At 40.7% G+C, this 13,537-nt stretch overlaps 1 protein-coding gene across 3 annotated transcripts in view; it reads right to left on the minus strand.

The window, feature by feature from the left end:
• LOC308126460 (uncharacterized protein) overlaps nt 1-13,537 on the minus strand; it is a 28,730-nt gene that overhangs the window by 1,273 nt on the left and 13,920 nt on the right. For all 3 annotated transcript variants that reach the window (XM_080490871.1, XM_080490872.1, XM_080490870.1), the window contains 13 exons: nt 12,973-13,099; nt 11,884-11,919; nt 11,196-11,356; nt 10,935-11,055; nt 10,073-10,218; nt 8,148-8,274; nt 7,139-7,168; nt 6,894-7,006; nt 6,299-6,431; nt 3,538-3,677; nt 2,053-2,176; nt 1,712-1,870; nt 154-316 (listed from right to left, as the gene is read on the minus strand). In XM_080490871.1, coding sequence (XP_080346997.1) covers nt 154-316; nt 1,712-1,870; nt 2,053-2,176; nt 3,538-3,677; nt 6,299-6,431; nt 6,894-7,006; nt 7,139-7,168; nt 8,148-8,274; nt 10,073-10,218; nt 10,935-11,055; nt 11,196-11,356; nt 11,884-11,919; nt 12,973-13,099 — 1,580 coding nt within the window. The remainder of the gene's footprint in view (nt 1-153; nt 317-1,711; nt 1,871-2,052; nt 2,177-3,537; nt 3,678-6,298; nt 6,432-6,893; nt 7,007-7,138; nt 7,169-8,147; nt 8,275-10,072; nt 10,219-10,934; nt 11,056-11,195; nt 11,357-11,883; nt 11,920-12,972; nt 13,100-13,537) is intronic.

Here is a 13,537-nt window from a genome sequence, read left to right on the forward strand (position 1 = left end):
CACAGGAGTAAGCGGTTTAGACGACGGATGAATGGATATAGAGCAACTCTGTACTGCTCATTCACATTCGATTCACCAAGGCTCACCATGTATTTTACCTTGTCACAGTGAGAGGAACTTCTTATGGAGGCTCTGCCAGATATGAGCACTCACCTTTGATTTCCAGGACAAGATCTGAGTTGTGGGTGTAGCGAATGAAGCCTTCGGGGGTGATACTCCAGCGCTGGGTTTGGTCGGCTGTCTCCGGGCTGAGACCCAAGCGGCTCCCCGCCATGGTGACACTGCCACTGGGACTCAGGCAGCACTCCTCCAACATCTGAAGAAAGAAGTCGGTGTGAGAGAGATGGGAAAACAAAAAGTCAATTTACTTTTTCAATTTCACTCCAGATAAGGTGGTAATGAGCTCTCGTGCATCAGAGAAAAAGACATTGGTTCCAGGAAGGGGCCTTCCTGAGCAGAGTTTGTATAGCTTCCCTGTGCTTGCGTGGGTTTTCTTCACGGGCTTCCAGCTTCCTCCCGCAATCCAAAAACATCCTTGTTAGATTATGGATGTTCTACTTGTAAATGATTGTGTAACTCAGACTAAATCCTGTGAAGGACTCCGTGTAACTAATCTTTTTTTTTTGAACACGAACTTGGCTGTACTTCAGGCGTCTTCTCCCTAAAACGGATGAAGTGCTTTTGAAGTAGGATTGAAAAATTGACTATTTTTTGAATTAAAATCTGTGACTAGATTAGACTTTACATGATTAATTGAAAAATGAATGAAGAATTTCCTGAATTTATCCTAAAAAGACTGTAAATTCTACCCTCAGCATCCTGTCTTAGGACTTCACTCTGTTCCACTCTTCTCTAACAATAGTTTTGGTCTTGATTGACTTCATTCTGCATTTAAAGACTGTTACTTTCTGGTTTAATTAAATAAATGCGTCCATTGATCCTCAGTTTATTTTCAAATGCACATCTTCAAATTAACCCCAAAGTACATTGGGAAATCCCATGAACTCAGCTAGAATTTGCAAACTCTACACAAAACCTGCTGAGGACTTGGATTCAAGCTGGGGTTGTCCAACTGTGAGGCAACCATGCTATCCACTAGACTACCATGCAGCCCTCATAAATAATGTTTCCCCTCTTTTATGAATTATTCACAGATCAAATCCCACTTGTGCTTTGACGGCAGCCGTGGTTAGATGGACTGTAAGTAATCAGAGTAAAGAGTTCTGATTAATAGTGTTTCATGTAAACACGAGTATCAGAGCTTGTCAGTGATTGACCCGATCCTTATTGAAATTATGATATGATGTAACCATGTTTGAAATTTCAATCAGGTTCAATTAGAGTTCATGTAAATGGACAGGAAAGAATAGACCGTAAGTATGGGTTTGAAAAGTGCAAAACTAATAAAATTGTAAATATTCTGATTAATCGCTGACACAACATGAGATAAAACGCTGTGAGGCTGTCTCATCCTGAAAATGCCCCAAAAATATTTATTTGTGTTTTTCAGTTTCTATAACAAAAACAACAATCTTAATTTGTTTTCTCCAGGTAAAGGTAGAGGTGGCATCAGGACGGGACAAACGGCGCTGTGCAAAGCTATTGACTGATCCATGAAGTGAACCCGGATGATATTCAAATTCAGTCAGATTGAGGAAACAGTGCTGACGTTTGCGCTGCTACTTATTCGAGGTGAATGTGATTCTGGTACCTTGCAGTGAAGATGTCCATTGTGGTAGAACCAAATCTGTTCAAAACCGACGGTCTCCTCTTCCTCTTGTATCCGCATCAGTTTGACGTCACTCAGCTCGCCGCTCACGGACATCATCAGCCCCGTTTGCTTGTTTCTCAGACGGAAGTGCACTTGTTTCTGCTCGGAAAACAGGTGAAGGAAAAATTCAGTTTACAGTGTTCACAGCTTCAGTTGTAATAGTTCTGGTAAATCCATATGACTGAAGCATGTAAAAGAGTACATTGAATGACTTCCAGTGTTGTCCGCAGCTTTTCAAAGACAACGATGCATGTTTCCCACTGTGGGACGTCAGACTATACCTGTGTCAGAGGGCGCAGAGATCCAATTTTCTGCCAGCCGCTGAACTTATGCCAGTTGAGGACCTCACCGGGTTTCAACAAAATCTGCGCTCCCCGATAGTTGATTCCCTCGTATAGCACCCATCTGAGGCAAATTACAAGACAATACTTTCTCATTTCAAGTTAAAGACAGATACTCTTCAAGACTGTGCTGGCTTTTGTATCCATGTATCATGATATAGATACGTGCAATTTAAAATGAAATACAATGTTTGACACAAAACATCCTTTTATCTATTTATTTTTATATTCTTCTTTCTTTGTAATTCCTTTTTGCGGAAAGATTTGACTTTGTTCATGAAATCAGACAGGAACCGCCTTTCACCAGGGTCTCCACAGGAAGCCAATGCTGCTATGCTTTAGACTAGAAAGGTTTTTACATTTGCAGCCCTTCCAGCTGCCATTGACATAGTCAAGTAGTTTATTTTATTTGTATGTGATTCTGATATTTCAAAGTTATAGTTTTTAAGAACAAACTAAAACGTTTACAAATTAAAGTTTGCTTCTGTTGAGTTGGATGAAGTCAAATAAATGCATTAAATAAAAGTAAAGACACTTAAATTGTCTTGATTTCATAAATTTAACCAACTCAGTCTTTTGTTGTAGTCCGGCTCCAAACCTTTCTTCTAAAAGGAAGGTCTATATCTTTTAGGTTTTTTTTAAAAGCAACACCTGCAATCCTCCGAAGTGTGCTGAACTTCACGACTGTCCAATTTTGCTTTTAACTCGGGGCTCGATGGCAGTCTGTGCTGCAGGAGGAATGTTTCGCTCTAGAGACAGCTCTAACGTCTCTGCGGGCCCCTTGTTTCCTCAGCATGGACTCACACTGGCAGTATGAATTTTGCACATCAGCAGCAGGTTTCCATCACTCATCCATCTGTCACTGCTGCCATGCCGCAATATCAGATGTGCTGAACCTGCATTCTCCGTCCAAAGTTTCTGCAGCAATGAAACATTATGCCTGAGTGTACAGGCGCAAACTGCTTCGCTTGGAGAGTCATTCTCACTAATAACTCCAGGAATCTATGCCCGCTTGATTTCAGACCTGGGTTGAAAGCGGTTCCAGCAGACGACTACTGGCGACTTGAAACAAAGACAGTCACTTATATAGACAACCTATTTGAAGCTTCCTTCTGTTTTTATCCTAAAATCCTTCCTCTTTAGTTCTAAGCACCCCGTTTTGTGTGCGGAGAATTATCTGCCTCACTGTCTAACAGTATGAGTTCATGTTAAAAAAGTGGCATCCAACATGGGCGTGTTCAATTTAACCACAAAAGGACTATACAATGGATGTCAGAAAGCCGAAAGTTCCGGAGAGCATTGTGGATTAATTTCCAGTCTAAGTTTGTAAATGGCTGTTATGTGTGAAGCTGTCAAACACAAAACAATTAGAATTTGTGGATACTTTAAATTCATACTGAGTGAGTTATCACACGATGTACTCACATGCCGCCTTCCACCAGCACAGACTGAACCCGGCCACAGCCGCCGGTGAACGGGAGGTTGACCGAACCATCTGTGAGGACGACCCGCTTACCCCGCAGGTCACATCGCTCAAACAGCGTGATGGATGGCAGCGAGAACTCCTGTGAAGAAAGAGAGGTACATAAATGAGCGCTGGCCACGTGGTTTGACAATTGAGGTTATTTTGAAGTTACCCTGGAAACGGAGCGCACTTATACCTTTGTGCTTCCTGTCATTGTGGCTTTTCGCTAAATGTCATAGATGGCTTATTTGTGAAATTGAAACCCATTTCACGTGTCACAAGGAGGGACCTATTTAACGCGCGGTGGTGGTTTCTATGTAAAAGGACGAGGGCAGATGAGCGTGGTGACGGTGATTTGATGTGAACCATTCCAGTAATTTCGAATTTAAATGATGTTACCATCAAACTTCAATTATTTGGAAAATAAAATCTTTTAGACTATATAACAACATTCTTCCACACTAAACGCTTGAAGCTTCACAATGAGGGCTTTTATTATTGAAAGCATACTCGACAAATCAGAAAATAGCTTGTCTGGCTTGCTGTGCGTGTTATTACAAAAACTAAGAGCATTTAAATTAAGTGAACATTTTAATTGTGTGGAAATGCCATTTGTACTGGGGGCACTTATGGATTTCACAGCTGATATAACTTGTTAACAAACAGGAACCAATTTATACAGGCATATACGTACACGGAGCAATTTGATACAACTGGCTCACTTCCTAACCTTATTTACCTCTACCTTTCAAAAAAAGTAGGATTTATATACCAGATGGGATATATTGCCAAGAAGCATTATTAAAAAAAAGTATACAGTTTACCAAAACACAAATGTCCTTTCTTCACAAAGAGTACATTTCATTAGATGTGAATACACAAGGCTATTGAGTAAACTGACATCAACACTACAGTTCTCCGTTTGGCCTTCGCTGTGTGTGGTTCATTGGGAGAGAGCAGGTTACGTCAGTGCAGACATAACAGGAAAACACATCATTGTAAGTATATTAAAGTCCTTCAGCGCACAATCAAAGGCTGCACTGGAGCTCGAGGTGAAATCCCTGAGATAATGTGCTAATCCGAGTTCCACTGTCTGGAGTCACTGTCCAAGCACATTTGTCACATTGCCACGAAACATTAAATACATATTGTATTTCAGTATATAAACAACTGCAATAAATAGAGGGAACTTACAACGCCACATTGTGGTGTTTTAACAGAAAAGATAAAGTGTCCGAAAAATATGATAAAGAGATGGCAGGGCCTTATTGTTGTGCGTATTAGGGGAGTATAGCTCAGGGAGGCAGAGGCAGACTGACAACCTGAGATCAGAAGCTAATATCTTTTACTTGAATGTTATGTTCGACTGCTGCATTGAGCTGAGGCTCTTTGCTGAGTGGCACCACTGACAAGCTCACTTCACTGTGACAGATCGAGCTCCATATATTACACATACAAACGAAGGAACAAAACTGTAAGGAGAGAAGTAGTATTGTATAGTTGTAGTGTCGTGTAATAGTAGTGTTTTTACTTTTCCAGTTTCCTGACCCAGTAAATACACTTGATTGGCGCAAAATAGAAATGCAGGAATTGATGAAATAATATATCTAAAGTCAGTATAAAGGTTCTTTTTTTTTAACAGATTTTACTTCATATAGATGGCTCGTATAGAAGTCTTTAAAAACCATTGAATCTAACTCTTTAATTGAAATATTGAAGTATTGTGATGAGAACTCTATAAAGACCGCATAAGGCTCCTAATTATTCTGTAAAAGCTACAATAACAATTTTCTAAACAGCTTCATAGTCTAAACATTGACTGTATGCAGGACTGCGATCAATGATTCCATGTTGTATCATTGAGTTGTGTTATGTTTAGTAAATGTAAGTGAAGCCTGTTTCAGCCTCTCTCCTTCTCTCTGTGACCATCGTCTTGAACTTTTAGTGTCACTTGTGCATGAAAGATATAAAAAAAATGTGAAACTGAGTCGCTTAGAATGAAAACACTTAAACAATTCAAAATAACGTCCTTGCGATTTTTACAAGCTTGCCCACAAACACACAGGATGACCTTGCAAGGGAAAAAAAAGAAAACGAAAAAAAAGAAAGAACAAATAATCCTGGGGGTTGCATTGCTTTAGTCACAGTCAACAAATCACAACACTGAAACACCAAAACCAAACAGGAGATAATGGGAATGCCTGTAGTGTTATGCAGCAGTGAGAGCTGGATATCGTATTGCCTGTGAAAATGAATTAGCATGAAAGCCATCCTCCGTGGGTGAGTTGGTGAAAATCTGCTGAAGGCAGCAGAAATTATACGGCAAAGGAAGCAACAAGCTTTAGCCAACATTAATGGTAAGTTTTTTTTTCTCTGCGTTGTTTATATTCGGCTTTCTAAACTGCTTTAATTCAGTTATTTAATTTCTGAACACTTATATTTTGTCATACTTCCTTGCACTGAAACTTGGTGAATGAAACTCTGGTAGTTGTTGTTGTTATTCATGGGTAACTATGGGTGATGCCGAGGCCCAATTTGGATGAAACTGGACTGTACGTGAATTAAAATGACTCTGTTTAAATGTACCGGAAAGATCAGAGCTCTGATGATTACTTGTGCTAATTTAAGTTTGTGACTCGTTGGTGAAGCCTTCATGTAATGACAACAACAAAAGCCAAAACCCCGCCTAAAAAACAAAACAAAAAAGAAAATCTGACTTACGAATCCAACAGGCTGGAGTGACAGGATGGAGGCGTTTGCACTGACACAGCCCATCGCTCTCAGATCTGGGTAGCTCCCCTCTTCCAACACGTACACTTTACCAGTGAAGTCCTTGCCCTCAAATGCCAGCCAGCTGAAAGACGTTTACGTAAGCAAACATACAAACAAATATATAAATATACACCCATGTAAGGAGGGCAGACCAAATGAGACACATGCTTCTGTTCTGAACTGTTTAAAAAGATGATCATGCACATCAGAGCTGCAGATTCTTGCAAAATATACTGTAATGTGTGTGGTATGTCAGATAATTCTGTGTTTTCCTGAAGAAATACGTCAAATCAATTTGGATGCTTTTCTTTATCATTTGCAAGCAATGCGCCATAAGCGATATACGGAAATTGGAGCAGCGGCAGCCAGTTGCAGACTGAGTCATAGCCGTGTTTTGTAATGTGAGCAGCAGCAGCCACCTTGGGAAATCTATTCCTGAAGGTTTCTTTGGGAAGGTTGTCAAAAAGTGTTATCGCAGTGTCTCGGTGATTCATATAATATCAGACCTTACAAAAACGCTCAGCGTGTGTGTTGCATTACTCACCTGCCAGCGAGGACTTTGCAGGACGCCACGGAGAAACCGTCCTGCGGGGAGGCCATACTGTCCTCCAGGGTGAGGACAGAGCCTTGAAACCCCGGATTAGAGAAAAGCTGCACCTGGGGCGCACAGAGCAGGGCAATAAGAGTGAGTCATCTACTCTGAGCTTCTCGTGCCGTTTGTTAAATAACGCGCACGACATCACAGCAAGACCATTATCACTAATTTATTCATCTGTTGAAATTTCCTACCTTAAACTTGGCCGTGTTTTCGAAATCATCCTGAAATGAAGAAAAATAGTTATCATTTTATTGATGCCTACAAAAAAAACACACCTTACAATTGTGCTAATTTGCACATTTTGAGTGTGAATTGCAGAGTGTGATTTGTCAAGGTGTACAGATATATTCTCACTCTAATCCATCTGTAGGAATAAATCAGACACACCGAAACAATCAGACACGCCATGTACTTTTGTCTCCTGCTGAGGAGCACACTTTAGTTAATATGAGACTTTATATGAACTCCGAGACAATTTCAGAGTAGAGTTTTCCTCCAGAGACAAGAAAATGTATTCTGGGAGGAGTTTGAGGCTTCTCCTTTGAAGGTGGAAATCAGTTGTGGAGGTAATTTTCCATACGCTTTAATAGTTCACTGTTGCAACTTTAGTGGGGAAAGCTGAACACTGACTTCAGAATGAAGCTGAGGAAAGTCCAGTGTGATCTAAGTCTGTTTGTCATCATCTGGTTTCAAACAACAACAAAGAAAACAGCTCCATGATGAGTCACATTTGTAATTTTAAATGCCCCCCCCCCCTCCCTCAGTCTCATGACAAGTATTTTCCTCTCCTGACACAGTACAGATCGGTTTATTCTTGATTTGGCTGTGTCTCACGCTCCCAGAGATAATCTGCTCCCCTCTGCCCCAGAGATTCCTCAGCTCCATCTTATAACAGTTAGATTTTGTCACAAGTGTGAGGGTTGTGACTGGTCACATGAAATGAAATCATTTGGGAAGCCAAACTGGGACTGCCAGAGGAAGCGAAACAGAGGCACACACACACACACACGCGCACTGATTATTCATGAAAAGCTAAGAATGACATTAGAATAAATGTGCAGTTCAAACAAACACACTTTGTGTTGCAGTGGCTAAATGTCACACAGTATAACTGAATCATCTGTCTAATGGACGCACATTTTTATCCACCCAAACAAAACAACAAGATTTCATGATTTTCTGTGAGTCACTCCCTCGTACCAGCAGGACAGGCATTGTAGAGCCGATTCTGTGCTGCTGCGCCCCCCAGTCCTCCGGGCTTCCATACAGGCCTTTCTCCAGGATGTAAGGCTCGCCACAAAAGCCCGGCTCATCAAACACAACCCAGCTGGACGGGAAGAAAAAGCAGAGGAAGAGTCTGATCACCATTTTATTTCGCAGTGACTTTTTTAGAGCCGAACCCTCTCCATAGTTGTTTCATTTTCATTGGTCCAAAAAAAAGAGTTTTTCATGTCCCCACACTGACAAACAAAAGAGACCCACAGGAATCTCATCAAAGAAGTGCTGAATCATCATGTATGTCGACAATTCTGACTCAAAATCAAAGCTCCTAATAAGTTTGCATGTGATTGCGTCTCAGCACGCGGCGGAACCCTTTCCACTTTTTCAAGTGACAAAAGCCTTTTAGGAGTTTAAAAGATTTTCAGATGTCTGTACTCTGTTCATTAAATCTTCTGGGCTTTTCTTTTCTTTTCTGTTTTTTACTTTTACTACATTTAAACACAGCTCTAAGTATTTCTTTTCCTCCTTGCATTCTTAAACTGGTTTCAAACTCTATAAAGGTTGTTCGTACATGAGTATTTGTATTTCTACTTAAGTGAAGAATGGGACAATTTCACAGTCCTTTTCTTTTTTTGGACGAGTTTTGTTGGGAAGTATGCGTCATGACTGTAAAGAGACAAATGAATGTCTCCAAGCAATGTGAACATGAGGAAGACTGACAGCGGCGGTAGCACAACACGGGTAAGGCTGTACCATCTAATAACAGGCTTGCGGCTCAGCAGGAGCAACCTTTTGAGTTGTGTTCCTGGTAAAGAAGGACGTAATGTTCCTCTCAATGTTATTAACATTGTATTAGCATCTCTCTCGGGGGACAAGCGATCAGCATTACATGTTCTGTGTGTAATCATTTCTATTTGCTTCAGGTTTCCTTTTGCATCTTTTCAGGTAAGCATCGAGAAATCCCTACACTGAGATAGGAATAGAAATCCACATTTTCCTGTCGTGTGCGTTATAGGGGAGGAAAACAAACAAACAAACAAACAAACAAAAACTGCAGTCCAAAAACAAACGGCATTCCTTGTTAACAGTGTTTGGCATTTGGTCCGCCTTGTGTGCGCTCTACATGAATTTCACTTTCAAGTCAGCATGCCCAGGAAATGACAGACTAAACAGAGAACTGCGTGATCTGTCTCGACTTGTCGACATGGGTGTAGCAGTCTTACAACCACACACCTGCACAGCAAACAACACCACCAAATCGCAGACGACCTCTCGGAAGCTTGTAGCCTCCAAATGATCCGGTTCGTGGCCAGTAAAGCGTCTCAAAGCATTCATGTGGTTGGTGGGGGGATTGGCCAGAAGAAAATCAGCTTACATCAAACGCTGAATTTCATTACATTTATAAAACATTTTTCTCCGTCCTGAATACGTTTTACTCATTGTCTACTAGGCACACTTTAATTTGGTGTGCGATGAGTGCGTGTTTCTGCAACTATTTACAAAATAAGATTAGAATGAGATAAGAATGTGTCTCTGATGTTACTGAGATGGTAAAAATGTGTGGCATACTGGTGATTGTTTTTAACCTGGTCTGTGATTGGGAACTCCCGGGGTCCACCATGATAAGCAGTATCGATATGGACAGCTCTAATTTTCTGTGATGCTTTTTATAATTTTTTTCATATATAATTTAAAAGTCTATAGGGGTTATGGTTATGACCAATATGCATACTAAAATCATGAGTCAAGCAGTTTGTGCACAACTTTTATGTCACGAAGAACAACTTTCTTATTATTGCTATTCCTATTTCCTATTCTGATGCAACCTGTAACTGTGAGTCATTGACTTTATTTCTCCTGCAAATGTGCAGGTCGTTCGAAGAGTTGTAATAGATGTCACTTACACTCCACGGATGACGTCAACAGACTGTGTCTTCAAGCCATAGCCTGTGTCGTCCATGTTAATAACAGGCACTGACAGGTCGATGTCCACTCCCAGTTTTCCAAAGTCTTTGTCGCTGAACATTTTGAGATGCGGAGTCATAAAGTCCTGCATGAGGAACGGAATTACATTAAGAAAATTGCATAGATAACCCTAACCCTAACCCTAAATCATGTCACAAATGGGGCGCTAACTTTAGGATTAAAGAAAAAAAAAAAAAAAAACTCTTTGGAAGCAGGAAATTGGCCTCATTTTTTCCAACACGCTTCATTTATATTCTTAGAGTGAGTATTGTAGCCAAATATTAAACTGTACAAGAGAACTATGTATATATGTATATATACAGTACTACAACAGTGCCTGTGCTAATACCATGATCCCCGAGTGGATGGCTGCACTACGTGCGTCTTGATAATGAACCAGTCTAACCCTGCTACCACCTGCATGTATTTGATGACTAACAAGCACTCTGAGGAGAGGTTCAGCCAGAAACATCTGTGCAGCATATAGTGATCTTTTTTCTTCCTGGTGGCTCTCCAGGTTGCTGTGTGCATCAGGCAGACAGCCATATCCACGGATGATGCTGAAATTCTCCAGCATACAATAAAAATACGCTAATTGTTTCAAGCTTGAAAACCCTACACACTGTGCAGTCAGTCTGAAAAATTATAAGTGCATTTTCTCCACTGACAAGAGCAAACATGTCTGAGCAATACAAAATGCCAACCTTTACAGACTCACAGTGACTGAGGTTTGAATTAAAGATGATTTCATCCATGCTGCTTTGGAAGACGTGAGCTGTGTTTGTGCAGAACGATACTCACAGACAGAATTGGTCGTAACGACAGAAGCTCTGAGCCTCCCCAGTCTCTGCAATCCAGATACTCCCCTTCCTCCAGGATGTACTGCTGACCCTCAAACCCAGGCTGGCTGTAGCCTACCCAGCTGGAAGGTTAGAACACAGTATTGCTAGTTAAAGATGTCGATCTTGAAAAAGATTACATAACCGTTAAATTCCTATGTGGCTCTTGTACAAAATTTGATTTGTGCCAGTGTGCAAGTGAAACACATGAAGGAGGACTCACAATCCTCCGGTGATCTTTAGAGATCCCACAGACTTTGGCTTGTCTGTGACAGAGTTTGCTGCATTTGTGGCAACGTCTCCTTCATCCTCGCAAAAACTGAAAACATCACTGTCGATTTCCAAGCAACAACCTTCAAAGCCTGGTTTCTCATATACCGCAGCCTGAAAACAGAGAGATCAAAGCTTGAATTGACCTGAAAAAATGATTTACACTGTAAGAGAGTACATTTATATCAGCAATACCTTCCTCCCACACCAAGGTTTTTGATCTTCTCTAGTATCATTAATTATAGCCTTTTAATATATATAAACATGATGAAGTGGGCACAAATTGAGAGCTATGACCCCTTCAGTTAGTTTGAGCCTGTATGATTGATCGAAAGAATAGAAAAAAAAAACCTTTTATTTTATAGCTTTGGAAAGAACTCCTACCAAAATGCGCTGCTATAAGACTGGTATTTCCTTGACATTACATCTATTTTTGGCCAAAAACAGAATAAACACACAGCCAAAGAGAATAAGTAGGCCAATGACGACCACACACAGCACTTGCAGGCCAGCTGCAACACAGTTTTACTGATAAACAAAGCTTGGTAGTCACAGTTTGTCATTTGGTTACTTATAAACTCGGATGGAGCATTTTACTGCTCCCAAAGGTGAACTCAGACCAAAAGAAAAGATGTATATACCTTGATTTCATCAGGATTCTCCACTTTAAAACCACCCTGGAACAGAAAGATCGTCATTATTAGTAACAGCATATTTTCTTGTCCACTTACACGTGCATTATAAAAAGCGAGACAACCAGTTCTCAGGAGCTAATTCTGCCGAGGAGTCACAGGAGTAAAAAAAAGAAATTCAAAATTAAAACAGAAAAACACCGACTGCTGACCTGAACTTCTGTCCTATTAGATGCAACTAATTACCTCTGACTCCCTCACTAGCTGTTTTTGTACACAGCGCCAGACAGGCAATATTAAAAGAAAGAAAAACAGGAAACAAAACAGGTTTTTGGACAGGACAGGACAACCACACAGCCAGAGCACTCGGGGAAAACCCGCACATGCAATTGCAAAGAAAGCCCCCTCAACAACATGAATCAATAACATAAATTAAAAATTGAAAAGAGGGAGAATCAACATTCTAGTATAAAATTAATCAAAGTTGCAGGTATTGACCTGTGCCCGTACTGAATATGAGAGTCCTTCCCATTGTTGTGTATATATTTCCCATTTTGATCCCCTAACTTGCCTTGTCAATGGGTCAAAGTATTCTCGAGCAACACATTGAATCACAAATTGGCCCTAATGGAGGTCAAGCACCAACTCTGTGTGTGTGTGTGTGTGTGTCTGTGTTTGTGTGTGTGTGTGTGTGTGTGTGTGTGTGTGTGCGTGTGTGTGTGTGTGTGTGTGTGTCCATTCACCATATTTCCTTTTAGTCTGTTCAAAAAAAGACGAGGTGAATATTTGCAGATGGCATGTAAATGTCAAATCATTGAAACATATCACAGTAATCTAAGTCAAGGGAAATTTTGGAAAAAAACCCAAAATGATTATGCTTCAGAAAAACCTCTGAATGACCAAAGTCATTGAAAAACCAAGTATCTATAGAGAAGCTCAGGTTAATTCCATAACTGGGAGATATTTGATTTTGGACCAAAGTGATAAATGGAGCAACCCAGAAATGTTCGAGGGCAAAACTGGGAGAGTGGCTGGCAATAGCAAACAAACTTGTCATGTGATCTAAACTGTGGACCTTCGATGCAGAACTTCACGCACCATTTTCAGCGGTCTGAGAGATCCCACGAATGGCGATGGAAAGCCCCAGGACTCAGGGAAAGGGTACACTCCTCTTTCCAGCACAGCTATCATGCCCTGAAATCCTGGGTCGCTGCACACAAGCCACCTGCAGGAAGACAGAACACCAACAAAGCATGTTCATTTATCACAAAGTCGAAGGGTTCTTTTGCATTAGCGGTATGCAAGCTCTATTAGTGGTTTTAAAATTGCTAGGTGTCAAGACCTTCAATAGTTCTGAAGCATCAAAGACGAATGGAAAAGGTAACAAACTCACTGACACATGTATTTTCCCAAATCGAAATCAGCAGCAACTGGTTCTTTCACTGAGCAGACAGCAGTGATTAATACTGTTTGCTCTATGCATTAAATATTAGGTCAAGACAACCTTTTATTTCACTTTAATAATATAAATCTGCCTCAGGCCTGAGTCATGCAACTGCAGCTGAAGACAAAACACATTTCGTTTAGAATAAACTCTTGGGAATGTAATGCTCCACTTCAAAGCCTTTTTTCACCACAGTTCAAATTTGGCGTGGGCAGCCTT

The sequence above is a fragment of the Lipophrys pholis genome, assembly GCF_963383615.2.
Source record: "Lipophrys pholis genome assembly, chromosome: 21".
NCBI classification, from domain to species: Eukaryota; Metazoa; Chordata; class Actinopteri; order Blenniiformes; family Blenniidae; genus Lipophrys; species Lipophrys pholis.